The following is a 23,419-nucleotide window of genomic DNA, read 5'->3' as shown; positions in this document are numbered from 1 at the left end:
TATACTGAATACGTAAGGCTTTTGTTGGGGGAGGGAAGACTGTTAAAGCTGACCTTTAATATACTTCTGTGGTCAAGTCAAGTTGGGTTCAGACCACTACTTAATGGGAAATCAAGGCCAAAACTCAAGTTGCATTTTTACTGATAGATTTGGAAATTCTTTTAACTTGCAGTGATGGGAAAATGAACAAAATACCTTGTTACAATGGAAATACAAAGTTTGTGTTCTATTAAAGTAAATAAGAAAGGGCTCTCTATCTCCTCATCTGTTGGGAAGTAGCATGCAAGTTTGCCATTTTACATACTACCCTTTAAAATACAGGTGCTCAAAGTCACCAGGTGTAGTGGTCTCTTGCACGAAAAAAGGAAGAGGTTGATTTTTATTGGGTTTCTTTTAGCTTGGTAGAGATTTTGTGCAAGCTAGGAAAAAAAAGCAAATATATGACTTACAGGCCTCCAAAATCGACGTAAAGCCATCGTTGCAGAAGTTCATAAGTGACCAGAGTAACACCAAACTGAGGTGAAGATCTGAACACACGAGCTGGTAAATAGTACCCAAAAAAAAGTTTCTCAGGAAAGAAGATCAATATTTTGGGCAAGATGTTACATTTCTCAAAATCAGACCTTGTAAATAATTTTAGCCTCTAACAAAACAAGAATTAACTCTTCCACTTCGGGGGCAGCCTTAATTGTTACAGAGCGTGTCTCACCTCCAGCTCCCTTCCAAAAAGCTGAAGCTCCTTCTTCCCTCAGAATCTTTCTAAAGCAGTCAATAACTCCACTGTATGTTGTCTGACCAGCGCGAGCTGCCACTTGCAGTCTTGTCTTGATGACATCAGCAGGGGTTACCAAAGAAGCAGCAGGAACACCTTTTAGAAGAAAACTACATTTAATTTGCACAAAGGATCTTGTAAAAGATGAAACAGTTCTAACTGAAAAATACAACTGCAAACTTTCCTCTTTTTTTTTTTGGCAAGGATGTTACTAAAAATGCAAGTTCTTAACACTAGATGCTAATATGAACCTATTCTATCAAGCACAACAGTTTGAGTTTCTCCTAAAGTTACAGGCTGTAACTGGTAGTAAAGGAAATAATAAAGTGACAACAGCACTTCTCTCTTCCTCTGTGGTCTGTCATTAACATAGTTCCAAAAAGAGAAGAAGCATTTTTAAATTCATACTTATGCTGTACAAGAGACAGCCATGGCAAAAACTAATTGTGCAAGCTTTCTGACCCTGCTAAGCTCTACAATAGATTGTGCAAGCTGTGCAGAGGGTCAATTTGGGAACTTGAGTCCTACATATTTGTTAAGAAAACTACATCTTAGAACACCTCTTCTACAAAAATATGTCTGCCCTGCAGTTTGGACTGTTGTGTAGGAGAACAGATGCTGCTTACTTCAGTAGGCAAGCCATAAAAAGACTGAGGACAATGAAGGTGTTTTACAAGTCTGCTTAGTACCAACAGCGTGATATTAGCCAACAGTGATGGAAGAACAAATCTCCACTTCCAAGGCACCACTCTCAGCTTTCTAGTCAAAGGAAAGGAGAAAGTTTTCAGAAATGTGCTCCACAGTTTATAACTGTGCTATCTGAGAGATTCCTCAATACTGCAAAAGTTTCATCTCACTTAAAAAGAGGCCAATTTTGAAAATTATTTTGAGTTTTGTTGGACTTTTATATTTGGTTACTACTGAATTCAAAATTCAACAACTCACTGATGTGCATAGCTGATCATAAACTCTGAAGTGTCACTGATCACCTCAGGAGGTTTGCAAGGAAAACAGAAGCAATACAGTTCAGCTATCAAGCATTTTAACAAAAACCATATGCAGGTTTTCCTTTAGAGGCAGATAATGTTGAGACAGGAATAGATTGAGCCATCAGGAAAACTGAAATCTGTGATTCAGAAAGTCAGACTACCATGTAGTACAACTAGACCTACAAGATTTCCATGTTTTTATGATGGTTCATCACTTAGTATGAGTGACCCAGAAACACTAATGAAGAGTAGCTGTGGAGTCTGCCATCTAAAAATAAAGAGAGCAACTCTTTACAGGAGATACAAGTTAAATAATACTATTTATATATGCTTTAATGACTACACTAAACTAAATGATTTTCCTTTTTTGGCAGCTCTGTAGTACCTGAGAAGAAACAGGGCTACAGCTCTGTTACTAATTTCCTAGTTGGTCTGTCTCTCCTCTCTGCCAGTTGGTACATTCTTTGTGCCAGAGGGCAGGTGCAGCCAAGCTCTGTACTGGATGCAGTATGGGAAACTGCACTTTACACATGGATGGCTCATGACTTGTCTATGTAGCAATTCCTTACAACTATAACAAGTACCAAAAATGTCTGTACAGCCTCAAGATTCCAGCACCAAGAGGCTGCAGACCTGGTTTTCATCCCAGAGATCTAGTCCTTGGCAGTGCAGAATCTGGCCCTTTGTATCCATGTTTGTAAGTATCTGCCAGTATGGTTCATTGCATCTATTAATTTCATACCATTGAGTAAAAACAACTTTTAATCACAGCTGCATGTTGTCTTTACATCAAACATTTTTAAGAAGACTTAAAATACTTCAAGCTTCAGAACATGACACTTTATCTTCTTTACAAACTACTGCCTATGATACTTTATCTTCTTTACAAACTACTGCCCTATTTTTAGCACTTACATTTGAACAAAGTTTCTTCTCAGTAACTCAGGAATCCAAAACTAGGTAAGTCATTTTCTTCTTAGCTGTTATGATCTCTTATTTTATGTTCATCAAAGATTCAAATTAGCCTTCAACTCTGAGAGCACAGTAACAAGTAAAACCCCATTGAGACAGACAGATCAAATTTGACTACAAGTTGCTGAGCTACATTACGCTGTTTATCCACATTATGCAAATGTAATTAGCTCTCATCAAAATTACATTGCCTCCCACTAAGGATAACAGTGATCAAATTTAGATTAAATCAGGTACAATGGTACAGTACCCTTCCTTTCTATGGGGCTACTGAATGACTATTAAATATTACTCCCTGGAAGAAAAAAAAATTTCTTCTAGAGAACATTGTGCAAAATTACCTGCAATGGCTCCAGCTACAAGGAGATTAAGTCCTCCCACGTGGCCATTTTCATCAGCAAGCATCAGTTTACTATGAGCATAAACAGGAAAGTAGATTGCAGAAAAGGGAATGTCTCTGAGGAAACATGCTTTGGCACCCTGGCACACAGAAAAGAGACAATACAAATAAGTCTTCTAAATAAGGTTAAAATTGATAACTAGCACGCAGAGTGAGCCCAGGAAGTACCAACTTGTTTTATCTACCAGAAAGCTGAAAATGTAGGGTTAAACTTATCTAAAATAAGTTTCTAGAATAAAGAAGAGTTGAGGTTCCTCTCTGATTTGGGACAGCAATGTGTGACATCAATCCTGACCTCAGTACCTAGGACAAATACCTTTCTATAAGATGTGTCCAAATGTGGTGAGGGAAGTGAGAAAGGTCTGTCCTTTTGTCTTGCTGGCAACAGCCCACAACCACAGAAGTTGCAAGGTTAAGTCCTTGCATGTCATTTTTTCACCAAACACAAAAGCACTACTAAAATATCAGAACTATTAAGACCTCATATTGATCTCCACTGCTCATCACCTGACTGAAGAAGCTGCACTCAAAAACGAGCAAAAAAAAAAAAAGGTAAAGTGCTGCAAAATTTGAGCTGTTTTAGTAAGAGGAAGTACAAAGAGACAAAACTAGTGGCCTGTAATCCTACCAGGAGTTCACAGAATCATAGAATAGACTCACAGAATCAACCAGGTTGGACAAAACCTCCAAGATCATCCAGTCGAACCTGTCACCCAACCCTATCCAGTCAACTAGACCATAGCACTGAGTTGCTCCTGGCCACAAACTGGCATTAAATAGGTCATTAGCAGAACTTCATATGCTGTAAAAAGAGTGGAGTAATTGCAATAAAACCTACCTAATATTCTTCTTTTAGTAACTTGAGGCATCAGTTTGTTACCAACTAAATTAACTTCCGTACAAAGCTCAAACAAGCTCTTATATATCCAAAAATCTCACTTGCATACCCCAAAAGCAAAAACACCACTCCTTGCCTAAAAACCCAACTGGTGTACTCTGAGCCAGCAATCCCCACAGCGTGAACCCACCTGAGGTCAGTCACCTCTCAGTTATATTAGCAGACAGCAGGTATTACAAACCCTACACAGCTTAAAGTACTGATAGAGCAATCTGTTCCCTCGATTATTTTGACACAGATACTTTCTCCTCTGACAGTTCTTAAGAGTTACTCACAAACGAGACTGTGATTGTAAAGAGCAGGATTTGTAGTGAGCTCGCTTGTTTAATTACAGCAGACACCAGTGGTGACTGTGTGCCAGGTACCAAATACCTGAGATCTTCAGGAAAGGTAAGGGTTGTGAATCTCATCTACAGAACTCAAAAGCTTCAGCTCCAAACCCATATTTGTATATTTTTATAGTATTATTGCAGGTCTATGGACGAATAATCTAAAATGACATCCCTAAGAGCCTAGCTAATATGACTGCTGAATTTACACATTACCTCTTGCACTGGCAGAAGGTACAAAAAGAAATACTCTTCCTTGTTTAAGAAAACTAATAGCTTCTGCTCCATTACATCTGATCTGTAATGATGGTAGCAAGTATACCTGCAGGGAAGGAATCTGTTGACTGGCATTCTGCTGAAGTACAGTACAGAATGGGCTTTTTTCAAGTGGAATTTGTTATTGACAAATCCCACCATTAACTTCTTAAAAATCTGAATCCTACTAAACTCTGCTACTGTTTCACTGCCATCACATTATTAAGACAAAGAGAATATCCTGCTGCAAAGACAAGAATACAGATAACAGATTCAAAATAAACATAAGAAAAACACAGAGGGAAAGCTAAAGAAAACTTCTCACAAACCCCCCACCAAATGAAACGATCAGTGCCAGAAGCCAGCAGGTCTGCAATACAGGACTCCCTGTAGCTTGGCATAAAAGCCCAAAGGATAGAATGGGGGAGTATTTTTTGTATCCCACTGCCATTAATATAGAAGTGGGTTTTCTTCAGTTTTCCACTGTGGGGCTGCCCTGCGGGAAGAGATTGGTTTTAAATTCAAAAGATGTCTCTCTTTTTAACAGGTTTTGTCTTGATAATGTAAACATTTAACATAAAACCATGAAGCCACTAAAACCAGAAAGACATACCTTATAAAGACCAAGAAGGCCTAAATCTTTTATAACTGAGAGGGCACTGACTCTGGGTCCTGTAGTAATTTCTCCTGCTACCTGCAACCGAATCTTTACGATCTCCAGAGGATTAGTGAAGATGACCTGGGAAGCTCCTGCCTGCAAACCCAAAGAAAAAGAAAGTAAATTGCGTTACTAGAACGTGTGGAGACAGTTTGACTTTTACAAGGTGCTGAGTGCCTTCATTTCTCACTTCACTGTCTGGTACTGTGATGTAAAAAATACATGAGAGAGAAAGCACCTGTCTGGAAGTTAAAAATCCCTGAATTTGAAATAATGGGTTTGCATACAACCCTTTTTTTCCATTTACATGTTTATAGGCTACAGAGGTGGATTAATTCCATCTGTCCCTGCTTTTCCCCTTGACATCACTTTCTAAAAGTCCTGCCTGTGTTTAAGTCTCTCAGATACTACATTAAATATTAATCTAAAATAACTGTTAGCCTTGTGCTGCTAGAGCATCAAACATGTATAAAGAAGACCTTATGTTTATTCAGCAACACTCCATCACCCAAGCACAGACACATTATTTGCTAGTGATGCTGTTTAAAAGGTCAATTTGCATTTAATGGTGTAGTTTAAAATTATCAGTAAAGTTGTTTGCATTTTGTTTAGCAGCCCTTTAATTGTCCCAAGGGAAAACAAACCACAAAATTTAAATAGGAAGAGCAACATTTCACATGGTAGATAAAAAGAGGAGCCCTATCCTTCTCTGAGCTGAGCAGGAACAGATTTTACAAGCAGGAAACACTTTGTTAGCAGTGCTGAAGGACTGTCTTTGCAAACTTCCTAACAACAGCGTTGCAGAGCTGCTTGAGAGTCAACTAAAGACTTTCAAAGAACTACATTTCAGATTTGAGAGAGATTCAGTCTGACAGTTCAGTTTCAGAAGCATGCAAACCTGTTCAAAATGACATGTTTTGATTTCTCTCTGGTTTGCTGTAGGTACTACCATTCACTTCTGGAGAAGTGTGTGGTTCACAAAACAGCTCAATTTTACTAAGCTTCCTTTTTCTTCTCCTTCCTAAGCCACCTTTTTCCATTTAAAAATTAAAACTACTTCCCTAAAGTTTATGGCATAAAACCACTTGAACATAGACAACTTTAACGAGCATTCCTCCTACAGTCAAAAGGCTTCTCTTTACCCTGATCTATTCCTCCAACAGATCAAATTTTCATGAAGAAAAAAAAGTGCAAAGTATCTGCAATAAAAACTTTTTTCCACTTCTACATTCCCAGCAAATAAATTTTCTTTGCAATGCTGGGAGTGTCTGTGTGTGAAATAAAATCAATAGTCCACGACAGCACCTTCTGGACAGCATGCATGGTGTTCTCTGCTGATTGATTCAGGACTAATGAACACTAATCCTTTCTGCCTTTATCATAATCTTCCTCTCTCCAGCAGCAGGCAGAATCAACTTCATATTAACCCTGAAGCATGCCTTAGAAGTTGGCAACTTGAATTACTCTAGATTTGAGACAAAAGAACACCACAAACCTCAATAGCTCTTACTGGGAATGATCAAGCACTTGGGTAGTGTCTATGGGATGGGAGGGCATGAAGAAATCAAAATCTTCACTGACCAAGCATCTGATATTTCACTAACCTTTACTAAGCACATTCCCCTCCGTTTATTGTATTTACTTCACTCAATACTGAATCATTGTTATGGCTTTGGCTAAAGCACTTTGACCCAAGCAGTGGGAGATCAACCCCTGCTTTTGTGATTAATTATCTCCATTGTATTAGTTGCCGTCTTTAACATTTCCCACTCATATAATCAGTCTAGGTTCTTAATCTTTTTTTCCTTACTACTTCTCTCTGGGGGAAAAAAAGGGGGAAAAAAAATCAAAGCCTACATTTTTGTGAACATTTATTCCAACCCTCAGGAAAATCACTAGAACTCCCAGACCAGCCAAACTGATCTCTCTGTTCCTTGGACTCACTGCACTGTGTTTACTCAGTTACCTGACACCACTTGTGTCCAAAGCCATTCTTCAGACTCTCTTTAATCTCACCTTTTCCTTCCAAGTTCATACACACCTATGCATGCAAGGGGAAATGGCTTGTCCTGCTAGGCAAAGTTCCAAGCTAAATAAAATCTACAGAATTCACATCTGGAAAGTTCTGTTAAACAACCACCATTCTTTGCTTGTATTGCATTAAACAGAAAATCAAATTCTTGTGTTTACCATTTCCCTACACCATTTTTAAAAGCAATTTCAGTAGATAAAACACAAAGCAGAGTACTCTTACTACCCAATACAAGCCACACAAAAGAATTCAAATAACTTTACATTTAGACACTAAGCTAGAAATTAACTCCCTCTAGACAATTACCATCTACCTGCCTATTAAATATGCATTCTTTGTTTACACATATGTGAAATTCCATTTTTTTTACTTTTAATGTTCTAAATCAGCACATCCTGCAGAGCAGCTAAAATAACTCTTCCTATTTGCCTAACAGCAACCACAGAAATACAAATAGGCCAATTCGTAAACATTCCTATTTTCTACCCTGAATTCAATCTTCCTGCAATTAACATTCTCCTCTCCTAGGTGCACAATTGCCTGCCTTTCTATAAACAGGCCTTTTCTGAGACAGAAATGAAAAGAGAAGACTCTAAACACAAGACATTTCAATAATTCAGTAGCAATACTAACTATATATACAAGGTTACACATTTTATATAGTTAATACAGAATTATATATTACAATGGTAGTATTAAAATGTTACATTATCAGGTTAGGAAGGAAAATAAAAGGAAAACCCTAACATATGCTTATATTGTCAGTAGATAATTATTAATATCAATCGACCATTTTTAGAAGCTCTTTAATTACATTATCACTTTGAATATTGAGCATTTAAAGTGTTGACAAACTTTACAAGAGGCAGCTTTACCAAGAAGAGATGAAGCTGTCAAGATACTCCCTATATGTAGTATGTACTTTGATCCAAGTCCTGACTTACAGAATCATAGAATGGTCTAGGTCAGAAGGAACCTCAAAGAGATGAAGCTGTCAAGATACTCCCTATATGTAGTATGTACTTTGATCCAAGTCCTGACTTACAGAATCATAGAATGGTCTAGGTCAGAAGGAACCTCAAAGAGATGAAGCTGTCAAGATACTCCCTATATGTAGTATGTACTTTGATCCAAGTCCTGACTTACAGAATCATAGAATGGTCTAGGTCAGAAGGAACCTCAAAGATCATCCAACTTCCCGACACAGGCAGGGACACCTCCCACTAGAACAGGTCGCTCAAGGTCTCATCCAACCTGGCCTTACACTCTTCTGCTCAGAGCTTGGCAAACCCTTCTGCCCAGCAGTAACATGATTCATGAGAAGAGGAGCACTGACTTCACTTGAGTTGTGTGAATGCATTAGGTCCTTAGACACATCACAAGTCCAGTAAAGACAAGTATTGATTCAATACAAAACATGTAATACTAGAAAACTTACTTTTTTCACTACCTTTTATTATTAATGCAAGAAAGTATTTTCATTTCTATCAAGTAAATGGTTACTTATCTCTGTGAGGAAGAATGTATGAAGCCAGGAAGTGTGTTGGCTGGGGAGAAGAGGAAGAGCACTCCCAGGAGAGGGTGCAGAGGAAAATGACACAGAGGACCTCCAAATAAAAGTGAGCTGGCAGTGTGCAGGGCTGCAATGAAAATCCCCATGCTACTGTGCAAGTCAGCCGCAATCACTGTCATTCTTGTCCAAAAGACCTGTCAGCTTTGTATGTTAAACACACTTGTACATGTATATATTGCAGTCCTTGAATTTCTTCTGGAGAAGGTGCACTACATCTAGATTTACACCCCCATAAAAGAAAAAAAAAAAATAAAACAAACTCCCCCTTCACACATAAATTACAACAGACACTTTAAAAAAGGTTGACAAATTTGTTTCTGAATGGAGGTTATTCATACACATCAAAAAATACCAGCAATAAAAGCTTCTACTTAACCTTAATGTCATGTAAAATAACTCTACAAGGAGCAAATAAAGGAACTAAATCTGACAGCAAAGGTTATGAGAGAAAAGATGTAGTTTGAGATCCCACAGCAAACGCCCTGTGACATGCCAAAGGCTGAAGGAAATACACAAATGACCCTGCAACATGAGACCTCTTGCCCTTTCCAATTCCACCCGAGAGGCATATGCTACAAAGGGGGAGAGGCCTATTTCAAGCCCTTCCTTCCTTCCTTTTTTGAAGCCACCACATCCTGGACCACAACTGTGTCCCACACAAGCAGGTAAAATATGTTACTTAAACCAGTCAAAACATCAAAAGAAGTGACACTTCTTTCTCAAGCTGTCATTGCTCATGCACCTCCTGTCTCTTTTACTAAAGAGTACATTTTCCCCTAACTTTAAATATCCACAGTTGAGATCAAGATAAAGCAGTAAAGTTTAATTCTGCTTCTATCTATTTAAAGTGTATTAAAGGAAGCAGAATATCTTAAAGGTTTTGAAGGAGAAGTGCTGACAGTTGTAATTCTGTGTTTTGGTGTATGTCAAATAAAAGCCAGGTGCATTTAAATATTGTTTCTTTAAATAACAATTTTACACATTCCTGTTTGCCTGCTAAGCTTATATAGATCTTTGTGTGTATCAATGGATAAACACTTACGAAAATTAGGGGTTTTATAAATATAGCAAAATATTTAGACTAATATGTGACATTTATTGTTAATATAGGAATAGATCAGATATACATTTAAACTTCAATGGCTATGTATGTGCAAACACACACACACACATCCCCCATCCCCTAATCATCAACAGATGCACTGCCTACTCCTCCAACAAAGGTTCCTAGACCTTTTCTGCCTGGCACCCCACATCCTCTTCCTCCTTGCAGCACGGATCAGAAACATCTTTCTGACGAGACAGGATTCATCCATTCAAAATGCAAATCACTGTCAGCACGTTGATGGGAAGAATCCATTTTTCTGCTGTGTAACTCAAAGGAATTACATCTCAAAATCATAGCATCTTTGCCTGTAACAGTACTCATGAATCATTTACTCAGCATTAGATGTCTGCTTCAACACCACTTCCCAACTGAGGACGAACAGCTGCCCTGCAGCACCTTGCCCTACACCATGTACTCACATGCATCATGCCTGTAAGTTCCTTTGAGAAGCACTGATGTCCACATCAGGTATGCACTCTGCTTCCCCAGGTGCTGTCGGGACACAGGAAAGCATTGCCAAAGCCTCACTCAGTGCCCTGCAACTCCAAGCTAATGGTAGCTGCAAACTGCAAAGGCAGGAATGCAGGCTAATCACTGAATTACAATGACATGTAATTCAATTAATTACAGTAACAGTAGGGAAAGAAACTGTTTGCTACGGACACGACTAAGTGCAGATAGTGCTGCTGCTGATCAACAAAGCAGCAGAGTCTCGGGGAAGGCGGGAAGAGACAGAGTATCAGTTTCATCCATCAAGGATCAGAGCCCTTTCAATGACAGGTATGACCTGACCGCTGTAACTGAGCCGCCCCGTGTAGCTGTCCTGCAGCTTTCAAATAGAGCTACAGCTTGAGAGCAGCTGGGAATATTTGGGCTCTGACAGAGCAGACCCTCTGCTTCCCAATGACATTTACATTGCCTAGCAGCAAGCAGGTAGGTTTCAAGGAGCAGAAGGGCATGGGCTGCCTTACTGTGGGAGGTCTCTGCCTTGCAGTAAGGAAGGAAGGACAACAGACAGGCAGCTGACCATACAAACAGGCCACTGTGTGGGTGGATGTCTTTGTTAATGCCTACGAGAATGAAGACACTTCCTCTCACTGGGAATGGGATTTTACTTCATAATGCTACAGGAGCTGAGAATACCAAGAGCCTGAGAAGTAATATTTTGGCTGAAGGGATGCAATCTCTCAGTTACCATTTCTGGAGAAGGCCCCTATCTGTGGGCAGCTCCTTTGCTGGATGCTACAGCACTTCTTGCTACACACTGAACAGCTTACACAGCTTCTCTTGAATCTCTACTGTCTTAATGTCAAAGGTTTCACCTGTCCTCCTGTGTGAGTCTTGTAAGACTGTAACAACATATGTAGGCTTTGATATGGCACTGCCATGCAGAGAAGAGAATTTGGTAGGTCTGCTGGAGCCTTTCCCAAGCTGCTTCCACTTCCTCACAGGAATTTTTCTTCTTCCTGGCTGAGGACTACAGCATGCACAACATGCTTTTGCATGGTTCACAAGAGGGTGAGCCGTGAAAAGTAAGAAAGGCCTCCAGTGGAAACCTCTATAAAGTGGCTAAAAATGTAGCTTGCTTATCTTGCTTATCCACTACCAGTTCCATACCAAAAATTGGGAAAAACCTGCATTATTCCTAGTGATCAGGAGAAAGTTCAACCTTAAACACAGGCGAGTGATAGTCAGAGATACTAATTAATCAATCTCTGAGAAATACATACAGGCTTAGTGCTGTTTCTTCTGACGTTATGACAGCATGAAAAGTACGCTCTGAATTTAGTCTATACCCACAGTGTGCTATTAGCAAAATACTTAAGTGTCAAACAAGAAAGGAAAGTCACCAAAGAAAAGTAACCCAAATTCAAATGGCAAAAATAATTCTGGCATATATAAAATCTAGTGTCACAGTAACCTAACATTTTGTACTAACAGGAACAGAGCAAAGGAAAAACTTAGGACAAAAAGCAGAACCACCCAAACAGAAAGTCTGGTGTGAACCTGCCTATTGAAATGGACTAAGCTTGAATGTAATTGTTTTGTATGCATCATAGTATTCTGTATATACAATCAACACCAGAAGTACAAAGATCAACACTATTTCCAAGCAAATCAAAACAGAAAAGAGCTGTCACAATGAGGATGAAAAGAACTAAGGATGAGAAAGATTTAACATTTGAACTTGCAAGTGCTTTAGTCAACTGATACTTTCAAACTAAACTTTATAGGTTCACTAACAAAAAATCTGCTATTAGGGAAAAAGTGTAATTCCTAAAACAGAAGCAAGCAGCTGTACAGACAGAAAAGTCATCAAATAAGATATCGGATGGACCAGAGCAGGCTAGCAAAGAAATTAACATCTCTTCAGGTTGCTAAACTGTATCCAACTGCTCTCCTATGAAAGCCAACTTTGCTTAAAATTCTTCCAGACTGATTGCTGTGTTACCTTGAAAAGGAGATGAGAGTAGCAGCTAAAACAGTCAGCGAGAAGAAAGGGTCGTGTTTGGAATTTCATACATTTGCTCAACTTTGCAGAAACATCCACATTTCTGAAAGCTTATCTGAAACTTAGATTTCTCCCCAGTTACTGCATGCTCACTAACAGAAGACAATAAAGTTATTTTGAAAAAGGAGTACCACTAAGAAGTGGAAAAAAAACCCCAAACTCTAAAGTAGAGACAATATTATGCATTTTAGTACAAAAGAATGTAAAACAATAGAACTGATTATCAGATGTTTGATTTTAATCATGAATTGAACCATAACACAGGGTAAACCACTAATGAATGATACTCACTTCCGTTATAAACAACTTGTCTGTGCTCTCTGTGTTACTGAGCTTCCCAGAGAAAGGTTAGTCTTTTGCTAGCTATAGATCACAGCTGCTTTCTCACATTTCTCAGAAATAAACTTTGTGCACTGACAGGTGAAGACTCAAGCATGTACCAGGCTGCCAAATTCAATCAGGGAGAACTATAAGCAGTGTCCCTTCAGGGCTGCTTCTTTGAATTAAGAGTTTGCAGAGGTCAACAACCTTTCTGCCCTAGGTTTTGTTGTAAGTTGAGGCGGTTTTATACCAGCCTGTCAGCCTACTCAACTGGAAGTTATTAGTGTTCTCTGCTACAAAAGAACCCTAACTAAAGCCTTAAACGTTTCATAGAGCTAACAACTGTTGGGAAATCCCACAAATTAAATTAGCCAAACCAAAACAAAAAAAAAAACCTCTATCATCAGTATCAATTGTAACCATTTACAGTCCTCATTCTCAATGAAAACATTGATTTTTCTTTTTTTTTTTAACTCTGTTTAGATGATGTAGTCACCACCTGGAGTAATGCAGCCACATTTTATATGAAGTCATTTAAACAGAAAATTCACTGACACCTCCTCTCTGAAAAATAACAATATACTGCTTAGTTTTTCCATACTTTCAAAACCAGAAAAAAAAACCACATGTAGCAAGTTGATGTGTGTGTTTCTTTTTCTTCCTAAAATGTTCAACACTAAAACTGTTCTAACTCCATGAGTTTCTCTACAATCCATTCATAGTTAAGTCTGGAAAGATATAGACAGTCCTTGAGAACATCAGTCCCAGCAGAAGTATGGAAAGACAGAAAAGGCAACCTCTCTTTAGCCTTTTGTGATTAAAACCACTGCTGAAACTCATGTCAGAAACTGAGTCAAAAGAAGTTGTTCAAGCACATAATTCTAAAAGAATTCAACTCAGAAGCAAGCAAAAGCTTTCCAAACAGAAAAAGTACATTTCCTCATTCTTGTAACTGGAAGGAAAAAAACCCCAACAGTTCTGTGCAAGTGGACAAAGCACACCCATTAACTGCCATTCCAACTACACTGCACATGACTGAGATCCAACGTTTCCTAGGAATACAGGACTCATACTTACACAGCCTCCAGCAAGGACCTCTGCGGGGAGTGGAATGGAGCCATCTTTGCTAGTAAATTTGTCTCTGACAAGGTCATTAACCTAATAAAGATATATTACATGGGATTTTAAGTTAGTTTTCCATCAAGTACATTTGTAACCATATATATTAGAGTGCTTGTAAAGTGGTCATGTTTCACATATTATAGGAAATAAATGCTATGCATGTTACAAACAAAAGGATGGCAGGAAAAGGGGGGGGAAAAATACGTACAGTTAGCTTAATAGCCTTTTCTGGAGCAACACCTATCAGCTGTGGTAACAAGCCTGTAGAAACAAAGACATTCTAAGGCAACATTGTCTTCCCAATACAGACAGTAGCATTTTATAAGAGTTCTATAGCAATGTATCTCTGCACGTAGGTTGTCCTTTGAGGTGGATGGCACTTATGTATGTGATGCTGCTTGAGCACTTCATATTCATACTAATACAATGTCATATTAAAATGTCTGTTAAAAATTGTAATTAAAATGGCATGGTAACCAGATCTGCCTTCCATAATAAAGTCAAGACTTGTGCTGTTGCTGTGTAGATGGATAAAGACTGAATACGTACATTGGATAGGTTTACTACGTAAGGGTTCCTTTGACTTTTTTAGCCCCTTAATATCAATCATACCAAAGCCCCTTAATATCAAAGCTTGCAGTTAGTTTTTTTTAATAGGAAAGGAATTATGAGATATGTACATGACTATGACCAATTACCAACTCACTTCTGCTTGCATCATTACTCTGAGTCTTTTCAAGGCTTCAGCCAACTAAGGATATAAAGGATTTTCTCTTGTTCAGTCCAACACAGTCACATGAACTTCTTTAAACCCTGTTACTTGTAAGTATTTTCCATCCAACCAAGATTAAGCATCAGTGAGCAGAAATCCATTTTGAAAAAGCCCTTGCTGCTGGGAAAGAGCTACTATCAAAGTGAACTGCCATTTGCCAACAGCACACACACTTTTCTAAGAACTAATAGGTTTACCAAAAAAATCAGTAGATGGCAGTCTTAACTTCCTAATATAGAGAATTATAACAGTCTTTTGGCATATGTATAGATTATAAAACTTAAAAGTCTTATTTTCATTACAAGTGTCCATTTCCTACTGTTACTCCTTGGTTAGGGAATAACAGTTCATCAGAAGGGTTTGCTGGTTAACTGGCATAAAATCCCATACTAACTAAACCAAAACCCACTAAGAGACAATACACTGTATGGATGCAGTTTTCCACTACCCATTAAGTGACAAGAATAATAGCTAAAAATTAATTTTAACAATGACTAGAAGTACTCAGCCTGCAGGATTTTCCTATTGCTTCATTAAAAGGAAGCTCAGAGCAAACACACTCAAGTAGAAAGTGCAGCTGTTAATATATGCAGCGTTGTGTCTTCTCCCAACACAGGACTTTCTGTGCAAGTTACAGACTTGCTATGCTGAGGAAAGGTAGTTATTAAATTTAAAATAAAAAAGGTTGACAATAACAAAAAGAGATGCCTTCCCAGCCTGAATCTCTGATCTACCTTGAAAAGAAAATCCAACTCCCCAGTGCCTACACTTAAAAACCCCAAAACTACCAGACAAAACACCACAAGACAATCCCTCTCGCCCTTTCATGCAGCTGAACTCATCTGGCACATGCATTTGGTGTGCCAGAGAACCTAGGACCCTACATGGTCTAGTGAGGGATCTTAGAAGGTACATCATCAGTTCTGAGGTTAGATACCAGCATTCAAAAGTGTCATAATTTTCTTAATGAAAAATTCAAAGCTTTTATTTAAAACCAAACTCCCACATTGTACTGCTATATTACAGTGCAATAAGGACAACCCAGCCAATAGCAGATGCTACTGCAACTGCAGAGTCAACTCCATAGAGGTTACTGTTGCTTAGTTTAATGGACTTACACAGATCATTTAATTCTATGAGTTCAAGACCTCAGTTAACTTTCTCACCATTCATTCTAACATTTTCAAAACAACTCCATGGACTTCTTATGCTAAATAATCTCAAAGGCATTTTTTAAAAAGACTATTAAAAGGTTTAACAAACAAGTACATTTTTTCCTCAAGTCTAAAGCATTGTTTTTAACTTAGCAGTGGAATCATTCCTTATTTCAAAGTGTCTGAGAAAGGTTAGAAAACAAAAATAATGAATGATGAATTTTAGAAGCGGCCATGTAAAACGATGGAGATAAGGGATGGGGAGGTGGAAGAGAAAAATCAGTACTGCAGAATAGCAGTGCAGAAATGATCTCATGAATGTAACTGAAGGAGTATTTGCACTAACAATGAAAAGAATCATAGAATCAATCAGGTTGGAAGATACCTCCAAGATCATCCAGTCCAACCCAGCACCCAGCCATATCCAATCAACCAGACCATGGCACTAAGTGCCTCATCCAGGCTTTTCTTGAACACCTCCAGGGACGGTGACTCCAGCACCTCCCTGGGCAGCCCATTCCAATGGCAAATCACTCTCTCTGGCATCAACTTCCTCCTAACATCCAGCCTAGACCTCCTCCGACACAATGATTGAGCTGCATCCCCTTGTTCTGTTGCTGGTTGCCTGGCAGAAGACACCAACCCCCACCTGGCTACAGCCTCCCTTCAGGTAGTTCTACATAACAATGAGGTTACCCCTGAGCCTCTTTTTCCCTGCAATTGTTCATGATGGACAGTGCTCAAAAGAAGATGAATACTGAGCTCTAATAAATAGAAGGAAAATGGCATACAGTATCAAGTTTTTTGATTTTCCCCACAAGGATCAGGCCCTTGAAGTATTCAAAAAACCCAAAAGGCAGAAAATCCTTCATTTGATACCTGTATTTATTATCCACTTACCTCTGTAAAGACCAAAAAATCCTTCAAAACGCAAAACCTTTTTAAAGCAGTCAAAGCTGTTTTTATACATCAGCTCCCCCACGACCGAGCCAGTCGAGCGTTGATTCTGCATACGAGTTTTCACCAAGTCTATGGGATACACTGCAGTAGCACCAACGGCTGTAAGAAAGCAGATGGAGTATTATTTCTGCAACAAGGTTCCTAGGGTAGTATATAGTTGTTATAATCAGAGAATCAACCAGGATGGAAGAGACCTCCAAGAGCATCCAGTCCAACCTAGTACCCTAGCCCTGGCCAATCAACTAGACCATGGCACTAAGTGCCTCATCCAGGCTTTTCTCGAACTCCTCCAGGGATGGCAACTCCACTACCTCCCTGGGCAGCCCATACCAATGCCAATCACTCTCTCTGTCAAGGTCTTCCTCCTAACATCCAGCCTAGACCTCCTCTGGGACAACTTGAGACTCTGTCCCCTTGTTCTATTGCTGGTTGTCTGGCAGAAGAGACCAATCCCCACCTGGCTACAACCTCCCTTCAGGTAGTTGTAGACCACAATGAGGTCACCCCTGAGCCTCCTCTTCTCCAGGCTTAACAACCCCAGCTCCCCTCAGCCTCTCCTCACACGGCTGTGTTCCAGGCCACTCATCAGCTTCGTTGCCCTTCTCTGGACACATTCCATTACCTCAACATCTCTCTTGAATTGAGGAGCCCAGAACTGGACACAAGACTCAAGGTGTGGCCTGACCAGTGCCGAGTACAGGGGCAGAATAACCTCCCTTGTCCTACTGGCCACACTGTTCCTGATACAAGCCAGGATGCCCAGTGTCTTTCCTGGCCAGACTGCTGGCTCATGGTCAGCTACTATCTGGCAGTACTTCCAGGTCCCTTTCTTCCTGGCTGCTCTCCAGCCACTCTGTCCCCAGCCTGTAGTGCTGCTTGGGGTTGCTGTGGCCAAAGTGTAGAACCCTGCACTTGGCCTTGTTAAGTCTCATCCCATTGGCTTCTGCCCACCCATCCAGCCTGTCCAGGTCCCTCTGCAGGGCTCTCCTACCCTCCAACAGATCCACACCTGCTCCTGGCTTGGTATCACCTGCAAACTTACTGATGCTGGACTCAATCCCCTGGTTGAGATCATCAATAAAGATACTGAACAGGACTGGGCCCAGCACTGATCTGTAGGGCACACCACCAGTGACAAATGCCAACTGGATGTGGCACCATTCACCACCACTCTCTGGGCCTGGCGCTCCAGTTCTTGATCCATACCAGAGTGAACCTGTCCAAGCCACGAGCTGCCAGCTTTGCCAGGCACTTGTTGCGGCAGACAGTGTCAAATGCTTTGCTGAAGTCCAGGTAGACTACATCCACAGCCTGCCCCACATTCACCAGGCAGGTAACCTGATCATAAAAGGAGGTCAGGTTGGTCTGGAAGGACCTGCCCTTCCTAAACCCATACATGATGATTTTCTACAACATTTATTTGAACACAAAAATGCAGAAGCTGGTGAGATCTCTGGTATGTGTACGAAAGGACAGTACTGGAAGTCTAGAATTAAGTCTTGAGGACAATGTATTACACTGTTATAGAAAACTAGCTATGTAGAACAAAGAAAAGAAATCTGCATTACTAGTAAGGAATCTTTTACTGCACTAACATTTCAGAGGACACTGGAGGGCTACTAAAACCAAAAGTGATAGGGAAAGGAATGGAATGGCATAACCAAAAGTGGGTCACCTCTACAATTCTTCACATGTATAACCAAGAAATGCACATTAGATTAGACCGAGTAGTCTGGTAAGACATCATCTGAACTAATGTGAGCCTGAAAACATAAACACTACTCACCTCCAGCAACTGAACCCAAAGTGAATCTGTAAGCTGACTCAGCTACCTGAAGCCAGATAGGTCTGCCTGACTCTCCAAAAGATTGCTGTGTGAGGGAAAAAAAAACAAACAATAAAAAAAGTTTCATTAAGGAGGAAAAAAAACCTTACTATATAAATTCCATCATGACTAATGAAAATATTCTTCCTTACATATTCTTAGGATAACCAAAGCAACTACAGTAAAGAAAAAGTAGAGAGAATAAAAATCAACTTTGCTACTTTTGATTCTGTCGCCTTTGAATCTGTAAGGCTTTTGGCTCAAATAAAATTCAGTATCTGAAAACAAATTCAGTATCTCAAAGCCAGCATCTATTAGCACGAGATATATTTTAAGATTACATATACATGAATATATAGGATAAACACAACTCCTCACAGCTCCAAAACAAGGAAAAAGTCCCTCATTCCCCAAGGTCTCCTTCATGAATCTCTTAGGCAGTTAGTAATTTTCAGCTACAGTGATGATGTTGCTCACTCACTTCAATCACATCCACTATTATATATGTATTAGTGCTCTAAATCAACACAAGGCTGCCAGAAACCGTTTACAGAGACTCCTAATTGTATTAATAGACAGTTATCAGAAACAAGGTAGCTGATAAACAAGATGTAAGAGTTCACAAACTTGCAATATAAAAGTACGCAAAATGGGCCACATTTTATTCCAAACTTAAATAAAGAGGTCAGAGAAGAATTTTTATTATACAGTATAACTTGTCTGGGTTGTGTAGTCAAGGTTTTAACTGTTAAATTCCATATTAAAAGCAGATGCTAAAGCACATTTCCCAAATATCACAGGATCACAGGATATTAGGGGTTGGAAGGGACCCAAGGACATGATCAAGTCCAACCTCCCTGCCAGAGTAGGACCACACAATCTAGCACAGATCACAGAGGAATGCATCCAGACAGGCCTTGAAAGTTTCCAGGGAAGGAGACTCCACAGCCTCTCTGGGGAGCCTGTTCCAGTGCTCTGGGACCCTTACAGTAAAGAAGTTTCCCCTCGTGTCGAGGTGGAACCTCTTGTGCTGCAACTTACACCCACTGCTCCTTGTCCTGTCACAGGGAGCAAGTGAGCAGAGCCTGTCTCTCCCCTAACAAGTCCCTTTCCAGCTTTTTTGCAGGTCCCCTTCAGATACTGGAAGGACACAAGAAGGTCACCTCAGAGTCTCATCTTCTCCAGACTGAACAGCCTCAACTCTTTCAGTCTGTCCTCATAGGAGAGGTGCTGCAGCCCTCTGATCATCCTTGTGGCCCTTCTCTGGACACACTGCAGCATCTCCACATTCTTCCTGCAAGAGGGGCTCCAGAACTGGATGCAGTACTCCAGGTGGGGTCTCAGCAGAGCGGAGTAGACGGAGATAATCACCTCCCTCAACCTGCTGGCCACACTTCTCCTGATGCAGCCCAGGCTCTGCTTGGCTTTCTGGGCTGCAAGTGCACACTGCTGGCTCATGCTGAGCTTCTCATCCAGCAGCACCCCCAAGTCCTTCTCCTCAGGGCTGCTCTCCAGCCAGTCACTGCCCAGCCTATATTTGTGCTTGGCATTGCCTTGACCCAGATGCAAAACCTTGCACTTGATCTTGTTGAACTTCACGAGGTTGGCTTGTGCCCACCACTCCAGCCTGTCCAGGTCCCTCTGGCTGGCATTCCTTCCCTCCAGTGTGTCTGCTGCACCACACAGCTTGGTGTAGCCTGCAAACTTGCTGAGGGTGCACTCAATGCCACTGTCCATGTCACTGACAAAAATGTTGAACAAGACCGGTCCAAGACTTGTTCTTCATCCAAAAAATTTTTTCCCCTGCTTTAGCACACCTGCCTCATTTGAGCTGGTTTAAGGCTATTCTCTTTCTTCTAAGCTCCACTGAGTTATCATCTCCAATCATTACATTCAGACATCAATCTTAATGAATGTCACTGGATGTTAAAAATCAAATTCTTTGTGAAGGAAATAGCACTTTTATATTATTAAATAAGCACCCACAAAGTTTGCAGTTTATTTGTGTGTTCAGATGGATATGTAAATGAATGTAATTAATGCTATAGCTTTCAAATCATGAATATTTATAAACAGAAAATGACTGTAGCTGTCATCTCCATAGCATATTCAGCTGCTAGGCTTTAAGAAAATCTTACACAATGAAAAAATTGACAATAAAAGTAAACATGGCTGAAAGCAGACTAATTTCCATTTCCACCAAATCTACAAAGACAGACTTTATGCAAAAACGTAGAATTTTCTTTAATAAGGAATTTTTAAGTATTATAAAAGTGATTAGAGGCTTGTTTTCAGTTTCTAGGAACAGCTGGACCTCACTGGAATGATATTCTCTCTTCCCCAAACGAATAGCTTTAATTTTATCAATCCAGTTAAATAAAGTTATCTGTGGTTCACTTAGGATAAGGTTTAGTAAAAGGCCACTCCTTATAAAACAAAGAAAATTAAGCTAATGCTTTCTTCTGTCCTCTCTTAACACAGACAGTAGACTAGCATGGAAACATCATGTATTATGCATGTGAAGAGTACACGATGTTCGAGGAAGGAGTGAAACTTACCAGGGAGCTCATTTTGTGACAGTGCCAAGCTGCAAAGGTAATTCTGAAACACTGTAAAAAGTTAACCATCCTGGGACAGTGGTCTTGACCCTGACCACAGGTCCTCCTGACCCCTCCCCAGGGGTGGGTCTGAACACTACCAGGTGTGGTGATTTGTCCACTCTCATTTCCTATCTAAGACCCCTATGAAAACAGAGCAACTTCCCGTTGCTCTTGCTCTCACCCTGCCTCCCAGATTGCCAGCATCATCATCCTGTTAGAATAGAATAGAGTCAACCAGATTGGAAGAGACTTCCAAGATCAGCCAGTCCAACCTAGCACCCAGCTCTAGCCAGTCAACTAGATCACAGCACTATGTGACTCATCCAGGCTTTTCTTCAACACCTCCAAGGATGGTGACTCCACCATCTCCCAGGGCAGCCCATTCCAATGCCAATCACTCTCTCTGGCAAGAACTTCCTCCTAACATCCAGCCTGGACCTCCCCCCAGCACAACTTCAGACTGTGTCCCTCTGTTCTGTTGCTAGTTGGCTGGGAGAAGAGACCAACCCCCACCTGGCTACAGCCTCCCTTCAGGTAGTCGTAGACAGGAATGAGGTCTGAGCCTCCTCTTCTCCATGCTAAACAACCCCAGTTTCCCTGCCACAAATGCAAGATGTGGCCATTCATCAGCTGATTGGCAAGAAGCTCAGCTGACTGCATACCAAGTGAGGTGTGGGCAGCTGGGAGCACAATCCAGTCCAAACCAAACTACGCCCACTTAGGAAGCAGAGGCCTTGGATGTCTTAATAGGCACCTTATGAAATTTTAAGACAGACAGAGAGAATTTGAGTTGTTTAGACATTTTAAGAAAATGGGAACCTTCAAGATGAAAAATTGTATTTATCTACTCAACACACAAAAATGTCAGAACTATGGGATATGCTTATACTATAACCTTACTGTGCTGGTTTGACAGAGAGAGTGATTGGCATTGGAATGGGCTGCCCAGGGAGGTGGTGGAGTCATCATCCCTGGAGGTGTTCAAGAAAAGCCTGGATGAGGCACTTAGTGCCATGGTCTAGTTGATTGGATAGGGCTGGAGGACAGGTTGGACTGGCTGATCTTGGAGGTCTCTTCCAACCTGGTTGATTCTATGATTCTAACTGAAATATTTTACTGAGAGAAATTAAATCCTTAGCTATGAAAAGAAAAAAAAAAAACCCAACATATGCTCTATATCAGCATTCATCTGCTAAGAAATGCAACTAGTCAAAATATAGGGAAGACAGACACTTCACACACACACTGCTCAGCTCTCACTTGGGGCTGTGCCTTCTTTCTGGCAGTCTGGTCTCTGGCTGACTCTGCCTTTAACTCTCTAATCCACCTAACCCTTTTTCCTCTAACCTCCTTGTTTTTTTTTGTTTTTTTTTGACACCTCACCTCAGATCTCCAGATTTATCATGCGACATATACGGGGTTGATCTGGTTATTTCTGAAGGGAGAGAAAGAGGGAGGGGGAAGGGGATTTGGGTTGGGAGCCCTCCTGGGGACTTTGATTGTTTCTGGGAGGCGTATTGTGTTTTCGTGGTGCTTTTAATTTGTATATCACTGTATATATATGCCTGGATATTGTGCTAAGCTGTAAATATAGCTTCATTCCTTAATTCCAGCCATCTGAGTCTAGACTGGGTGATTTTCTTAAGTGTGGGGGAGCGGGTAACTTCCAAACCATCACACTTACAAATTACATCTCCTATTTCCTTTTGTATATTACAGAGGGAAAGGGGATGCAGAGATATACTCTTGGAGCAAAATGCGCTGGTTCAGATGAAGACTACTGTATCTTCTTGTATAGCTTATTTGAGAATTTAAAGCTCTGTGTGGAATAGCAATTTCTAAGCAAGTTTTAACAGTCAAGGGAAGATTTCCCATCAGAAACTTTTAAGATCAGATCTTTTTTTCCCTTTTGCATAATAAGCATCAACATGCAAGCATGTAGTTCACCAGATTATGTATGCCTGCCTTTCTGAATCTGAAGCGTAACTGTTTCAAGGATTTTCTTGAGTGCATTATTATCTTTGCATTATTAACAGTTAATTCCTCCTGAACCACTTTAGTAACAACAGTCATCTGCAAAATGCTCCAGAAAAAGGATTTCCCTAGAATAAAATATTTCTATTAGCAGCGCAGCAGATGCCAAATTATGTTGCTAGCTTCAACATAA

At 40.3% G+C, this 23,419-nt stretch overlaps 1 protein-coding gene and 1 long non-coding RNA gene across 5 annotated transcripts in view; both read right to left on the bottom strand.

Annotated features, from left to right (window-relative positions):
- The window catches only part of SLC25A12 (solute carrier family 25 member 12), a 58,660-nt gene that overhangs the window by 691 nt on the left and 34,550 nt on the right, over positions 1 to 23,419 (bottom strand). For all 4 annotated transcript variants that reach the window (XM_064162852.1, XM_064162861.1, XM_064162870.1 and 1 more), the window contains 8 exons: positions 18,614 to 18,698; positions 16,768 to 16,926; positions 14,150 to 14,202; positions 13,897 to 13,977; positions 5,229 to 5,369; positions 3,075 to 3,213; positions 710 to 868; positions 450 to 540 (listed from right to left, as the gene is read on the bottom strand). In XM_064162852.1, coding sequence (XP_064018922.1) covers positions 450 to 540; positions 710 to 868; positions 3,075 to 3,213; positions 5,229 to 5,369; positions 13,897 to 13,977; positions 14,150 to 14,202; positions 16,768 to 16,926; positions 18,614 to 18,698 — 908 coding nt within the window. The remainder of the gene's footprint in view (positions 1 to 449; positions 541 to 709; positions 869 to 3,074; positions 3,214 to 5,228; positions 5,370 to 13,896; positions 13,978 to 14,149; positions 14,203 to 16,767; positions 16,927 to 18,613; positions 18,699 to 23,419) is intronic.
- LOC135185797 (uncharacterized) lies at positions 2,506 to 3,063 on the bottom strand. Its single transcript, XR_010306622.1, has 2 exons — positions 2,659 to 3,063; positions 2,506 to 2,625 (listed from the first exon to the last, which is right to left on the bottom strand). It is a non-coding gene; the product is annotated as an uncharacterized LOC135185797 (long non-coding RNA).

The sequence above is a fragment of the Pogoniulus pusillus genome, chromosome 2 (assembly GCF_015220805.1).
Source record: "Pogoniulus pusillus isolate bPogPus1 chromosome 2, bPogPus1.pri, whole genome shotgun sequence".
Taxonomy (NCBI): Eukaryota; Metazoa; Chordata; class Aves; order Piciformes; family Lybiidae; genus Pogoniulus; species Pogoniulus pusillus.
This window is presented reverse-complemented; position numbering and strand designations above follow the sequence as displayed.